Here is a 15592-nt window from a genome sequence, read left to right as displayed (position 1 = left end):
GATATTGCCAAGCATCTAAGACCTAAACCACCAAATGCCCCGTCCCCTATTTCCCTGTACGCACAAAGCGAAAGAGAGGCTTGACACGCTCACCTAGCCAATCAGCATCCACCGTTACAGGCCCCGCTCACTAAATAGCTCTTCGGATCGAGGTTTGGAAACTTTTCTTCCCACAGCCAATCAGCGTCGTCTCTATCTCCAGGAGTGTTTCAGTCTTGGCCCGCCCCCCACTCGCTGATTGGCTGTTGGGTCTCGAGGGGGATTTTCGCGCATGCGTGCTTCTGTGCTACGGTAGCTTTCGTTAATTGTATTCTCCGTAAAACGGTCTGAGCTCTCTGCTACTATGTCCCTGCACGGGAAACGGAAGGAAATCTACAAGTACGAAGCGCCATGGACCGTGTACGCCATGAACTGGAGTGTGAGGCCGGACAAAAGGTTTCGCCTGGCCCTGGGGAGTTTCGTGGAGGAGTATAACAATAAGGTAATGGGATGGAGTGGTCTGAGAGTGTCGGTGCTGCAGCCAAAAACAGTTGCCCATAGCAACCTATCACTATGCAGCTTTCATTTCTTATCATGTGCTAGAAAGTGAAAGCTGTGCTGTGATTGGTTGCTAGACAGGTACAGAAATCTTCCCTGTTTCTAAGGGCCTGTTCACATGTACGTTCTGGTTATATGCTAATGTATGCCAACATATACTGTAGTGATGGACTGAACATAGGCTACAGTGGACTGGCCTGGGTTTGAGTCGTGCACAGAAAGGAAAGAAAAATGGATAGGACGTAGGGCTGGACGGTATGGGCAAATATGTGTATTGTGGTATTTTTGTAACTTATGGCAGTTCTACCGTATATAACGGTATCCCCCCCCCCCCAAATTATTAGCCCAGTGCTGCACTGTCCCCATCGGGGTACTACCCGCAAGCGCTGCCCTCCTCGTCCTCCTGTTTGTTGTGGCCGCAGGCGATGACACTATACTGTGCAGTATCCCTATGCCCAGGCTGCAAAAGGTAAGCAAAATAAACTAACGCATGTTCCGACATCGGCCTTACGCTGGGGATGTGAATGTCGGACAGCCGTCAGCCTATCACTGGCCGCAGCGATGTTCTGCCTCGGCCAGTGATAGGTTGAGCCCACTGTTATGTAAGAAACCGGCTTTTTACATGACAGTGGGCTCAACCAATCACCGGCCAAGGCGGAACATCGCTGCTGACGGCTCTCTGTCGTTCCATTCCCTGGGAAGCAAGTCCGGACCGATGGGGAAGGTGAGTCTATTTTGTTTACCTTTTGCGGCCCGGGCATAGGGATACAGTATAGAGCAGTGGTTTGCAATCTGCGTGCCTCCAGATGTTGCCAAGGGCTGTCCGGGCATGCTGGGAGTTGTAGTTTTGCAACATCTGGAGGTTGAAGACTACTGGTATAGTGTGTCAGCGCCGGCGGCCGCCACAAACAGAAGGATGAGGAGGGCAGCGCTTGCGGGTGACATGTGAGTATTAGCGCTGGGATGATAATTAATGGGGGGGGGGGGGGCTGAACAGCACTCGCAGGTCACATAGGATTAGTTCCCCGATGGGGACAGTGCAGCGCTGATAATTCATTCATTCCTGAGGGGGGAGGGGTCAAACCAGTATTGCGGTATAGGTTAAAATTCATATCGTGCAGCACAAAAATGTCAGTATTCGGTATGAACCGGTATACCGCCCAGCCCTATTAGGACGTAGTTACTAGTAGACTACATTTGGTCCTTTAAAACTTCCGGACAGCGTCTCTGTCTGCAACCGCAGGAGGTGGTTAGAAAAGCCAGAAACAGCTGAAAAAAACTTTAAAGAGGGTGCGCAAATAGCATAGCCTCGCTTGTTATGTATTTCTGGAGCTTCGCTATCTGCGTAACTCCCATTGTAGTCATTGAGAGTTACACAAATTGCACAACTTCTTTGCGTTAGCTGCTTCTAGCTCCTCCGATCAACCCTGTGGCTGCAGACAGGCAGGAGCTGGGGGAGAACTGAAACAGCGAGGTGGGACAACCCCTTTTAAAGTGTTACTGTCATTAGAAATAACTTTTGACATGTCAGTCAGAAGTGTTAAAAGTTGTTCATGCCTGAGACCTGCTGTGATCATGAGTTATTAGAAGTCTATGCAGATAGATGTATGGATCTCTTTGCCTGCCAGGTAGTGGAGCGCAATGCCGCCCTCTTCCCCCAGCTAATAACTCACGATCGCAGCTGATCTCAGGAGTAAGACCCACTGCAATTAACTTTTTACACTTCTGACTGACATGACAAATGACAGTAACGCTTTAAAGGGGTACTCTGGCGCTTAGACATCTTATCCCTATCCAAAGGATAGGGGATAAGATGCCTGATCGCGGGGGTCCCGCGTTTTTGTTCATTTTATTTAAGTTTTTGCAGCAAGGCACAGGGGACATGGAAAGTGTTGTGCCACAGTTAACCTTTAAAGGAAATATCCAGTATTTTCTAAGAATTTATGTCCTGTTGTAGCCAGGAAATAGAAAAAACTATTCTTACCTAGCCCCTGATCCCCTAATCTGTGTTCCTGTTTTTGAGACGTGTGCTAGGTGCAGGTCCAGCTCCAAGTGCTCGTCTTTGAAGAAGGACTAAGATGCAGGGGACCAGTGCTAGATAATTTTTCTATATTTTAAAACTGTGGTCTCCAAACTGAGAACTTCCAACAGTTGCAAAACTACAACTCCCAGTATGCCAGGAGTTGTAGTTTTGCATCAGCTGGAGGTCCACAGTTTGGATACCACTGCTGTACAACATTGGCTCTGTCCATTACAGATGTGAACAGTCCTTGATAGGAACTTAACAGAATGTTTCAGGTACCAAGTACCGGATTATGGCGATAGAATGGTCCTGAAAATCTCCTGTAGGGTATGTAGCATATTCACCACAGTTGTCATGCAAAGTAATCCACAGGTAAAATTGGCAGTGTGTCATCTAGGACTGAATCTAGGATTAATCGATACTATCAATTAAAATCGTTGTCGATTAATCAGTTATTGGGGGCATGGCCTCTGTCGTTAGGGGCGTGTCCTAGTAACACAGTATTTCTACTATTTTTTGCATGTCCTCCTCTATCTTCCCTTACCCTTCAGTGCCTTTTTTGAAGATGCTGCCGGCCTGCAACATCTGCGGCCTACCTGCACAGCACCGAGAACATGGCACGGAGTGCTCCTTCTCCCCTGCAGCGAGGCTCCTAGGTTAACCCATCAGGAGCTGTCCCCTCTTTTCTCCCTGTTAACTCTTCAGTTTCTGTCTCTTCGCTCTTACCTTCTGTTGACCCTTCAGGTGCTGTCCCCTCTTTTTCCCCTGATAAGTCTTCACAATGTGGTCCCAACTTTCTCCCACCCTCTCGTTAACCCTTCCCTGGTCCCCTAATCCTGTTTTGGGTTTTTATCCTATTAATGGTACCAATAAGTGTCTAACTAATCGATTTTAGAAAAAAAATTTCAGCCCTAGTGTGATCAGCGTGTTACTTGCCATGAATCTGCACTTGATGCTGAAGATTTGATGCTGAGGATTCCATTGTAGTTTTTATGCTGCGTCCAGTGATTCAAAGAATGAAGTGAATATTAAAACTCTTTGATCAACGCTGCAGACTTTACCAGCAAATTTCCCTGCATATATGTGAACATACTCTTAAGGCAGGGCTCAACAAATGCCAGGTTGCCATGCTAAGAATTTTATCCTGGCGCCTAGGTCAGCGTTTGTTAACCAGTGTGCCACCAAAAAACTAAATCTCAAACATTGAATAATTTTGCTATTTGTGTGTGTAAATAAATTAAAATAAAAAATTAATAAATTAATTAAAAAACATTTAAATAAAAAAAAAAAAAGAATCCAGGCTCCTATTTTTTATTTTTTTTGTTTGGGCTCATGGATTCAAAATAAATTTAGCAAGCCCTGTGTGGGTTCACACTACGATTTCACCTTACGGCTGCCGGATCCGGTTGGGGGGAGCAATAACCGGGCACAACTGTATCCCACCCAGACCCAGTCCATATCTAATTCATTTCAATGAGCCGACCAGAGTCAAACGGTGACTCCGGTCGGCACATTTTTACCCTGTATCCGGTTTTCTGACCGGACCTAAAACCGTGGTATGCTGCGGTTTTAGGTCCAGTCACAAAACCGGATACGGGGCAAAAATGTGCTGACCAGAGTCAGTTTGACTCTGGTCTGCTCATTGAAATGAATTAGATATGGACCGGGTCTGGGTGGGATACGGGAGCGCCTGGTTTTCGCTCCCCCCAACTGGATCTGGCAGCCGTAGAGTAAAATCGTAGTGTGAACCCACACTTAAAGTATCCACATTGGAGCATTTGTTGCTGGCTCGAGGTAACTTTGGGGAGCCCCTGTTTCATGGGATAGAGCTGAATTCCATTTTATTGGGAGTGTGTTGTCCCTTACAAGGATGATGTCAGGACTCTCCATTTACACCACTGTTACATCAGAGGATTTCTTAGCTTTAATACAAGAGTAGAGTATACTCTCTAAAGATAATCCATGGCTACCTATCACTTTACACAGGATATTTCTCCATACAGGTGCAGCTGGTTGGTCTGGATGAGGAGAGCTCTGAGTTTATCTGCAGAAACACCTTTGACCACCCATACCCCACCACAAAGCTAATGTGGATTCCTGACACCAAGGGAGTTTATCCAGATCTGCTGGCCACAAGTGGAGACTATCTGCGTGTATGGAGGGTATGTACATCTCGCATAAAAATCTGGAGATTCCTATATTTATTATATGGTCCATTTGAGCTCTTGTTTTTGCTATAGGTTGGAGAGACCGAGACCCGCTTGGAGTGTTTGCTGAACAATAACAAGAACTCTGACTTCTGTGCACCTCTCACATCCTTCGATTGGAATGAAGTAGATCCCAATTTACTTGGTAAGTGTTCAGCGTCTGCACACTGCAGTATAAAAGGGCTCTGAATATGGTATGAAGGATGCCTGCCTGTGACTTTAACAATGACAGAGGAAAAACTTGCTATGACAGTCATGTTCTTCCTAATATGTTTCTTATTGCTCCTAGGGACTTCCAGCATTGACACAACATGTACCATCTGGGGTCTGGAGACCGGGCAAGTTCTTGGCAGAGTCAACTTGGTCTCCGGTCATGTGAAAACACAGCTCATTGCTCATGATAAAGAGGTGAGACCAGCTTGTTCCAGTAGAAATGCTGTGGATAGAGTAGGTGTGAACAGAGCAGAAATATGGGCCAGGATCACTGTATGGAAAAAATCCTGGTAGAAATATGGGCTGGGATGTTTTCCATACAGTGATTCAGCTTGGGTATTCTTAATGAACCAATGAAGATAAAAAGATATTTTGGCCATTAGGTAAATCCCTTAAAGGAGATCTGTCAAAAGTATTACCTGCACTAACCTGTCTGTACCGATAGGTAGTGCAGGGGACACTGATGACAACAGTACTTAGCTAGTCCCGTTCCATGCAGGGGATCTCCGGTAATCTTCTCCATTAGCTCCAGCATTGGCTTGGGACATGGGTAGAGCTTAGTGACGTCACCGCTGCTGTTCCCAGGACCCAGCAGTGGTGACGTCACTAAATTGCGCCCATTGACAAGGTAACTACCGTTGTCTTCAGTGTCACCTGCACGACCTGTCGGTACCGACAGGTTAGTACAGGTGACACTGGTGACAGATTTCCCTTAGTCCCTTAACGACGCAGGACATATATTTACGTCCTGCGCGGGATCGCGACGCGATCCTGCATCATATCGCGTCGGTCCCGGCGCTCATAAATGGCCGGGACCCGCGGCTAATACCACACATCGCCGATCGCGGCGATGTGCGGTATTAACCCTTTAGAAGCGGCAGTCAAAGCTGACCGCCGTTTCTAAAGTGAAACTGAAAGTGACCCGGCTGCTCAGTCGGGCTGTTCGGGACCGCCGCGGTGAAATCGTGGCGTCCCGAACAGCTGACCGGACACCGGGAGGGCCCTTACCTGCCTCCTCGGTGTCCGATCGACGAATGACTGCTCCGTGCCTGAGATCCAGGCAGGAGCAGTCAAGCGCCGATAATGCTGATCACAGGCGTGTTAATACACGCCAGTGATCAGCATAGGAGATCAGTGTGTGCAGTGTTATAGGTCCCTATGGGACCTATAACACTGCAAAAAAAAAAAAGTGTTAATAAAGGTCATTTAACCCCTTCCCTAATAAAAGTTTGAATCACCCCCCTTCTCCCATAAAAAAAATAAAACAGTGCATTTTTGGGTAAAATGACTAATGTCACTGCAAAGTAGAATTGGCGACGCAAAAAATAAGCCATAATATGGATTTTTAGGTGGAAAATTGAAAGGGTTATGATTTTTAAAAGGTAAGGAGGAAAAAACGAAAGTGGAAAAACGGAAAAACCCTGAGTCCTTAAGGGGTTAAGGATACAGCAACTTTCATTTGTGTGCATTTTTATTTTTTATTATTTTTGTCCTCGCCATAACTCTTAATTTTTCACCTACAGACCTATATGAAGCTTGTTATTTGCGCTGTTAATTGTAATATGTAAGGACACTAATTTATGACAAAATCTATAGCAAAATGAAAATAAAATTATTTGGGGGGTGGAATTGATAAAAACACAATTTTGCTAAAAAAATAAATAAATAAAAAATTTTTGGGGTGGGGGGGTGGGTTCGTTTCTACGCAGTGCACTTTTTTTTTTTTTTTTTTAAAAGATTACATGTTTTCTTTAGTCTGTGGGTCAATAAGATTACATTGATGCCATAACAAAATGCATATACTTCAAATCAGCCTATTCTGACCCCTTTAACACTTTTTCTATATACGGGGCTGTATGAGGGCTTATTTTTGCGCCGTGATCTGTTGTTTTTATCTGTCATTTTTTTGTTTTGGTGGGACTTTTTGATTGCTTTTTTTATTCTTTTGTTTCTGATATGTGACCAAAAATCTTCTATGGGAGATAAGTAAACAAACTTGTGTGGTATACTTGTGTCTTCTTGTTCTTGATAGGTTGCAGTACTGATCCCTTAAATGGGCACTGTCAGATTCAAAAACTTTTTATATGTTGTACATCTTGGTAAAACGTTAAAGGAGTAGTCCGGCGCTCACTTTTCTTTTCCGGGCAGCAAAAAAAAAAAAAAAAAAAAAATGTTTTCTCTTGCCTGCCTACTTGCCCCCGGAGCTCTGGTACAGGTGTTCGGATGCCGGGCTGTTTGCTTCTTGCTTCCTGTTAGGCTGAAGCTCCGTGTGACGTGCCGGGCTAACAGGAAGTAAGAAGAATACAGCCCGGCGACCGAACACCTGTACCGGAGCTCCAGGGGCGCATAGGCAGGCAGGAGAGGTGTTTGTGTTTTTTTTTTTTGTTTTTTTTGCAGACCGGACCGGATAAAATAAAAGTGTACGCTGGACTACTCCTTTAACGTTTCTAATATACTTCATGCGAAAATTGTATTTCCTTTTTATAGAAATCCTGGCTTATAAAATGATTTTGTCCAAGCTGAAGCACAAAGTCCAGTAAGTGAGGGTGGGCTAGCACTTCTCTGTCTGATAGGACAGGAGAAAGCACAAAGGAGTCCTATCAGACAGGAGAGCGCGCAGGGGGAGTGCCACCAGACAGGGGAGAGCGCGCAGGGGGAGTGCCACCCCACCCTCACTTAATGTACTATGTCCATGCCTGTGCTTCAGCTTGCACTAAGCCATGATTGTTATAAGCCCTGATTTCTATAAAAAGGAAATACAATTTTCACATGATATATTAGAAAGGTTAATATTTTGCCAAGATGTACAACATATAAATCGTTTTTGAATCTGACAGTGCCCATTTAACTGTGAATGGAATATTAAGTTGCTTTTTTGTCCCTTGTATTACAGGTTTATGATATTGCATTTAGCCGAGCAGGTGGTGGCCGGGACATGTTTGCCTCAGTGGGCGCAGACGGCTCTGTACGGATGTTTGACTTGCGTCACCTAGAGCACAGCACCATTATCTATGAAGACCCACAGCACCACCCTTTGCTTAGACTGTGCTGGAACAAGCAGGACCCCAACTATTTAGCAACCATGGCCATGGACGGAATGGAGGTAAGAAGTCTTCGTAGTCACCCATAAACACATAAGGCATATAGAGGCACATCTACTCCCTGGTCAGTGTGGGGCTTGTTGAGATAACTGACATCCTGCAAAACTTGTGCACGATTCCTATATGAATTTGAACAGAACTATTGTAAGAAACCTGCTGTGGCCTCCCGTTTGGAGGCCCTGGATAGGTTCCAGGAGTCGGTCGAGAGGGATCTAGTCAGATTACATAAACATACTGTGATGAAAAATCATAATCTAAAGGTGAAAAAGCAGCATTGAAAGAGCTTAGTGACAATTATGTAACAATAAGCAATGCTGACAAAGGGGGCAATATAGTTGTACTTGATTTGGGGCTGTATAACAAACTTAACAAAGAAGCTATAAGATACAGAGGTGTATAAAAAAGTTGACACAGATGTGTCGGAATAAATTTGAAAAAGATCTTGGAGGAGGGAGTAGCACTGGGTGCTTTAGACAGAAAATTGGAGGAGTATTTATTTGTGCAGAATCCAATCATGCCATTATTTCACCACTCTCCCCAAGGTCCACAAGGGGGCCTTCCTCCACCGATGAGATCTATTGTGGTGGGAATTGGCTCCCTTGTGGAAAAGTTGGGTAAATGGGTGGATTATTATCTCCAACCTTTAACAAAAGTCACACCAACATACATACATGACACCAAACGTGATGGGCACCTTGGAAAATATGGAATGGGGATCAGAATACATGTGATGTAGTAGCATTGTATCCATTAATCCCATGGAGATAATATATGGAAGCTCTGATGTATTGTCTCAATCATTTCAGTACTTGCTCTCCTGGTTTGAAAGAGTTCCTCTGTATTTCTGTAAAAAAAAAAAAAAAAAATTTTATTGCAAGATAATTTTTTCATGTTTGATGGGGAAATTTTCTTTTAAACCAGGAGAGCCCCTATGGGTGTGAGATATTCGCCTTCGCTAGCGAATATTATGATATACTGGGAGATACATTTCATTTTTGATCAGAGCAACCCCTTTTTCCACCACATCCAGTGGATAGGTCGCTTTATAGATGACCTTCTACTGGTGTGGAAGGGCACAGAAAGTGATTTCTGTCAGTTCGTGTCATACATTAATCATAACCATTTAAATTTAAGATTTTCATCGCACTACAGTGAATTTTCTGGATATAACCCTGTCCTCAGGCAATGGCAAAATAATAATTAATCCTTAAAGGAAGAAAACCGCAAGTAATTTAGTATTACGTGCGGCTTCATGTCACCCACGACTTGTGATAAAAAAATATTCCCTTTGGGGGAATTATGCCACATTAAAGGGGTACTCCGCTGCTCAGCGTTTGGAACAAACTGTTCCGAACGATTGAGCCGGCGTCGGGAGCTCGTGAGGGCATAGCCCCACCCCCTCATGATGTCATGCACCGCCCCCTCAATGCAAGTCTATGGGAGGGGGGGTGTGATGGCTGTCACTCCCTCTCCCATAGACTTGCATTGAAGGGGCATGACATCATGAGAGGGCGGGGCTATGATGTCACAAACTCCTGTCTCCAGCATTCGGAACAGTTTGTTCCAAACTCTGAGCAGTGGAGTACCCCTTTAATGAGCATCCCTATTATGTGGAAAAATGTATTTATAGTGCATACAATACCAAGATGTGTTTTATTAGAGCTTCAGAATCACAAGGTTAAAGTATTGCTCTAAAAAGAATCCTTCCTTTGTTCATCCACAGGTAGTGATTCTGGATGTACGAGTCCCCTGCACCCCTGTAGCCAGGCTGAATAATCACCGTGCATGTGTGAATGGCATTGCTTGGGCTCCTCATTCCTCATGCCACATTTGTACAGCAGGTAAGTAACACCATGAAGTCAGCAATATGATGTGGGTAAAGTAGATGTATAAAGTGTGATGAAGCACTTCGCACTTCAGTATAATAATAATATATATATATATATATATATATATATATATATATATATATATATATATATATATATATATTAATAATTGAGGCAATTTCTAGCAAAAACTAAAGTAAATCTTCTAGGACTGGAGGCCACAAAAAGTGGCAAGCAGAAGCAAAAAAGGCCTAATGTGGCAAATTGAGGCTTGCACAAAATTTGTGACTTACGTACTTTTATACTTACTTTTCTGGAGTACAAGCCTTGATAAGGAGCCCTACATGGTAATTGCAAAGTGCCACTGTGTTGTTGTGGCAGCTAGAAGACTAGTGAAGGCCTCCAGGCCCCCATGATAGTACTTCTTATTATCACAATACTGTACCCCACAATGATGCCAGTAAAAACTACTACCTGCAAAAAAAAAAACTGCCTTGCTTTAAAAGGGGTACTCCGCTGCTCAGCGTTTGGAACAAGCTGTCACGCCCCCTCCCATAGACTTGCATTAAGGGGGTGGGTCGTGACGTCATGAGGAGGCGGGGCTATGACTTCACAAGCTTCCGGTGCCGGATCCAGCGTTCGGAACAGTTCCAAACGCTGAGCAGCGGAGTACCCCTTTAAATGGAACATTTCTTGCTGCCTAAACCACAGACAGCATGAAACACTGACTTTACAGTCTGGATGACAAGTCTTCTGTGGCTTCTGCATGCCCTGACGGCCTTGACAGGTCACTTCCTATATGCAGGGCCACTCTGGTTGGCACCACTTAATTATGTCAGAATTCACTAAAATTGTATTTAAAGATGTTTTGATCCAGTTAATAATTTTTACTTGTTTTTAAGGCTAGCCAGTGACTATGATCATAGTTTTAACCACTTAAGGACCCAGGGTGTACAGGTACGCCCTGGCTCCCTGGTACTTCCGGTCCCTGACGCTCACTGGGCGGATCATTCAGCAGGCACCCTGTGCAAACCCCCTGAAGGGATAGGAGTGAGGTGGCAGAAGAGACCGACCAATAGCAGATCAGGGGCATGGGGTTAACGTTCGGTTCCCCCGCAATGCCCACCCACTGTAGTCCGGGCAGGACGGGGGAACTGTGCTGTGACCGGCGGTCACTTACCAGTGGCGATCGGCGGCGATGACGTGCGGCTCCCTGGTGCAGACTAAGGAAGCCGGTGAGTGACTATACAGTGGTCTCTAAACTGTAGCCCTCCAGATGTTGCAAAACTACAACACCCAGCATGCCCAGACAGCTGTTTGCTGTTTGGGCATGCTGGGATTTGTAGTTTTGTAATATTTGGAGGGCTAAAGTTTGGAGATCATTGTGCAGTGGTCTCTAAACTGTGGCCCTCTAGATCTTGCAAAACTACAACTCCCAGCATGCATGAACAGTAAACGGCTGTCTCTGCATGCTGGGAGTTGTAGTTGCGTACCTTCAGCTGTTGCATAACTACATCTCCCAGCAGGGCCCTTCGCCGATCAGTACATGCTGGGAGTCGTAGTTTTGCAACAGCTGGAGGCACACTGGTTGGAAAATACTGAGTTAGGTAACAGAACATAACTGAAGGTTTTCCAACCAGTGTGTCTGTCAGTGCATGTTGGGAATTGTCCCAGGCGTCATTGCTATGCGCTGAACGGCGCGGCGCATGACGTCAGAGCGCCGCGCCGTGCATAGCAACGACGCTGGGGACGCACGACGGAGGCCTGGAGCAGCGCGGACCGGACTCAGGTAATTATGCCACCGGGGATGGGGGGAGGCAACGGGGCAGCGGCGCCAGCAATGGGTGCCGCTGCCCCTTCTCTCCCCCTGGCTGTCGGCGCCGCTTCTCTCCCCCTGGCTATCGGCGCCGGCACCGATAGTCAGGGGGACAGAACGGGCAGCGGCGCCGATAACCAGGGGGTGAAAAGGGCCGACAGCAGCGCTCTAGACCCCAGGAAAGGCAGGGGGAGAGAAGCGGGCAGCGACTGCCTCTCTCCCCCTGCCTTTCCTGGGGGTATATCGGGGTATACACGCGCACACACGCACCCGAATTTTTGCATGGATATTTGGGTAAAAAACTTTTTTTTACCCAAATATCCTTGGTAAAATGAGGGTGCGTGTTATAGGCCGGTGCGTGGTATACCCCGATAAATACGGTAATTTATTTGGGATGTCTATTTTCCTTACAAGCAGAGAGCTTCAAAGTTAAAAAGATGCTAAATTTTCTAATTTTTCATGAAATTTTGAAATTTCAAGAAATGATGCAAATATCGACACAAATGTACCACTATGTTAAAATAGAATATGTCACGAAAAACAATCTCTGAATTATTAAATTCATAAGTAAAAGCATCGCAGAGTTATTAATGCTTAAAGTAACAGTGGTCAGATGTGCAAAAAATGCCCTTTACATTATTTAATTGTATTCCATGTTTTATTGCAGCTGATGATCACCAGGCACTGATCTGGGACATCCAGCAGATGCCACGAGCTATTGAAGACCCCATCTTGGCATACACAGCAGAGGGAGAGATCAACAACGTCCAGTGGGCGAGCACCCAACCAGACTGGATCGCCATCTGCTACAACAACTGCCTGGAGATCCTCAGAGTCTGACTTTATTTATTCCAAACTCCTTCACCCCCTTCCTCCCGTCCTACAATCTGGGGGTTTTGTACATTGTTAGTGTTTCTTCTTTTACTCTCAATATAATCCTGTTGGGTTTTGGGTCATAATAAATTATCAGTGCTGAGTACATCAAGATTACCGATGTATGATGTAGTTACGGTCTACTTTATTGGCATCTCGTGACTCATCCCAAAATATTGTTCTAAGAATTAGAGCCCAGAACAGGAGCTAGTGAAACATAATACACTCCCCCGGAGTCACTTATTTTACTCTGTGTAGATGACTTATTAGCCATCTGTATCTACTTGCTGTGTTTTAATGCTTTTATTTTGAGGGCAATACTTTTTTCTGTTGACCACTTTTACCTGTGATACTGCTTTTGTAGTAATAGTAGCATATATGTGTCTGTGGACTTGATATTTTATCAAGTTTTGTCAGTGCAGATTTACTTCATTTTTTAAAGGGATTGTACAAGATTAGGAAAAAAACATGGCTGCTTTCTGTAAAATAAAACCGTGCCATTCCTGTTCACTCTAATGGGGCTCAGCTGCAATACCACACACAACCTGTAGACTGATATGGCACTGTTTCTGGGGGGAAAAAAGCACACGTTTTTGTAATCCTGCTTAAAGAGTACCTGTCATCAAACCATATTTTCGAAATTAACTCAGATTATATTCCCTTACTACTCCTAACACCCCTCCTGACCTTAATTTTTTTTTTTTTCTAAGCTTTAAAAAGCTGTGTATCATACCTTTCCCCACATTGTGTGAGCTCCTGGCGGGAGACAGTTCGGTTCCCCAGCAGGTGCAACATCGATGAAGCCTGCGAGAGCTGTGCCTCGCCATGCCCCGCACCCACTTCCTAAATTTGGTCCCCTGCCAGGCCGGGAGGAGACTGAACTAACTGTTTGACTTGTGCAGGGAACAGAACAGAGCCACCTAGTGGCCGTTTTTTTTTATCACATTAAAAACATATAAAGGTTGAGAATTCTAATAGCAAGTAAATAGTATAGTGTCTTCTAATTACACAAGGAAGAATATATTAAACGTTTAGTTTGGTGATAGGTACTCTTTAACCCTCTTGAAGAAGCCCTTTTTGCTATATATTATTGGATATAGAAGTGTGCATATTCTTTTTGTGTTTTTTCAATTTTGTTAAGTTTAAGGGAGTACTCTGGGGAAAAACTATTTTTTTTTTTTTTTAAATCAACTGGTGCCAGAAAGGTAAACAGACTTGTAAAGGACTTCTATTTAAAAATCTTAACCCTTAACCCTTTAAATTTATTTTCAGTCTGACCACAGTGCTCTCTGCTGACACCTTTGTCTGTCTCAGGAACTGTCCAGAGCAGGGAGGTTTGCTATAGGGATTTGCTTCTGCTCTGGACAGTTCCCGAGACAGACAGAGGTGTCAGCAGTGAGCACTGTGGTCGGACGGAATATACATTTAAAAGGCCTTCCTGTAGAGCATACAGCAGCTGATAAGTACTGGAAGGGTTTAGATTTTTAAATAGAAGTAATTTACAAATCTGTTTAACTTTCTGGCACCAGTTGATTTAAAGAAAAAATACATTTTCACCTGAGTACCCCTTAAAAAAAAAATATATGGACTTATCAAAGGTATCTTGGAGTGTGGTTATGACACATAGGCAATGCACAGGGACAGCTCTGCTGCATTCTGTGCCAGAGGTAGGCTACTCTTAGCTGCCACTTGATGCAACCACCAACTTTCTATATATTCTGTCCTGTACCATGATTTGTAAATATCAGAACGGTTACTCCAATAAATTTCAATTGACCAACCTGTGATATGGAAGTGCTCGTTTTATTGCACAAATTACAGTTACAGTTGCCCACCAAAGATTTCAGGTATTATTGGCTGATTGTTAGGGGTTTTAACAATTGGTAGCTTTGCTTCTTTTGCTGAAAAAGAGGACTCCATAGGTGACACTGTTGAATGAAAGATATTCAGCTTCTAAAAATTGTCTCTGATAAAACGTGCAGGTTAGTCCTGCACAATATATTGCAATCGGATCACTATTATTGCGGATGGTGATATTTCAACTTGGCTCTTGTCAAAACTAGGCGATAACCTGATCCAGCAGCAGTGGCTCCGACAGGGGCCGAAGGAGTTAAAGACTCACATGCACTCATGTGAGCCATGACACAGTGCATCAGTCGTCTTCCGTGCTCCAGCTTACACGGCTATATGAGGCAGAATTGACTATAGAAAGGGGGAGGGATGGCTATATAAGGGGATGAAGAAATGGCTATATTGGGGGGGTAATGACTATACCAGGGGCGGGGATGACTATATAAGGGGGATATAATTATGAATTTCATATAGCTGCGCCCCCCTTTATATAGCCATTCCCACCTGATATTGCTGTCCAGCCCTCATATAGCTGTTACCCCCATTTCATATAGCCAATTTGCCTCCTAGCTATTGCCGCTCCGAGCAGGCACATGTAAAGCCACCATGCAGGGGTCCTTCAGCGGCGGATCTGCACTGTAAAATACGCTGTAGGTCCGCTCGTGTGAATGTACCCTTAGTGTGGAACAGTGTTTCAGACTTGCAGGATTCCACTCTATTAAATATGCAGATACACAGGATGGAAACATTCTGATCAGCTTTTTCTTGGGGGAAATTTTTAAGCCATTTATTCATAAGATTTTGTGTGACTTTAAAGTGTACCTGTCGTTACCAAAAACCTTTTCTTATCTGTGCACCGAGGACAAGCAGGGCTCTGTGCACTGAAACTGTATGATATGCTCCCAGCTCACACATCAGGATGACTGACAAGTCAGGAGCCTTCTCAGAGCCCTACTAGTCCTGCCCTCATTTCCTGTATTTGGACTCCTCATAGAGACTAGCTGCAGGGACAACATTTTTATTTCACCCAAAAATATACACTTGTTTTTGTTTTGTTTTTAACCAATGTATTTACAAATATACATATAATGGTATCATCTACATTATATCAAAGGTTTTCGTTAACGACGTGCACTTTAATA

The 15592-nt window shown here is 44.4% G+C and overlaps 1 protein-coding gene across 1 annotated transcript; it reads left to right on the top strand.

Annotated features, from left to right (window-relative positions):
- The first annotated feature begins 225 nt into the window (after window positions 1–225).
- On the top strand, window positions 226–14384 carry DCAF7 (DDB1 and CUL4 associated factor 7). Its single transcript, XM_056548174.1, has 7 exons — window positions 226–481; window positions 4564–4722; window positions 4801–4912; window positions 5057–5175; window positions 7874–8083; window positions 9805–9922; window positions 12394–14384. Exons 1-7 carry the CDS (start codon window positions 344–346, stop codon window positions 12564–12566), a joined length of 1029 nt encoding a protein of 342 aa, XP_056404149.1. The 5' UTR covers window positions 226–343; the 3' UTR covers window positions 12567–14384.
- Window positions 14385–15592: the final 1208 nt, after the last annotated feature.

Source organism: Hyla sarda, chromosome 12 (assembly GCF_029499605.1).
Source record: "Hyla sarda isolate aHylSar1 chromosome 12, aHylSar1.hap1, whole genome shotgun sequence".
Classification (NCBI taxonomy): Eukaryota; Metazoa; Chordata; class Amphibia; order Anura; family Hylidae; genus Hyla; species Hyla sarda.
The sequence above is the reverse complement of the archived record's forward strand: the minus strand, read 5'-3'. Positions and strand labels throughout refer to the sequence as shown.

Coding starts and splice junctions, on each gene's coding strand:
- DCAF7 (XM_056548174.1), top strand. CDS start 344: ATGTCCCTGCACGGGAAACGGAAGGAAATCTACAAGTACGAAGCGCCA. Junction 4,913..5,056: donor AGTAGATCCCAATTTACTTG/GTAAGTGTTCAG, acceptor TATTGCTCCTAG/GGACTTCCAGCATTGACACA. Junction 8,084..9,804: donor TGGCCATGGACGGAATGGAG/GTAAGAAGTCTT, acceptor GTTCATCCACAG/GTAGTGATTCTGGATGTACG.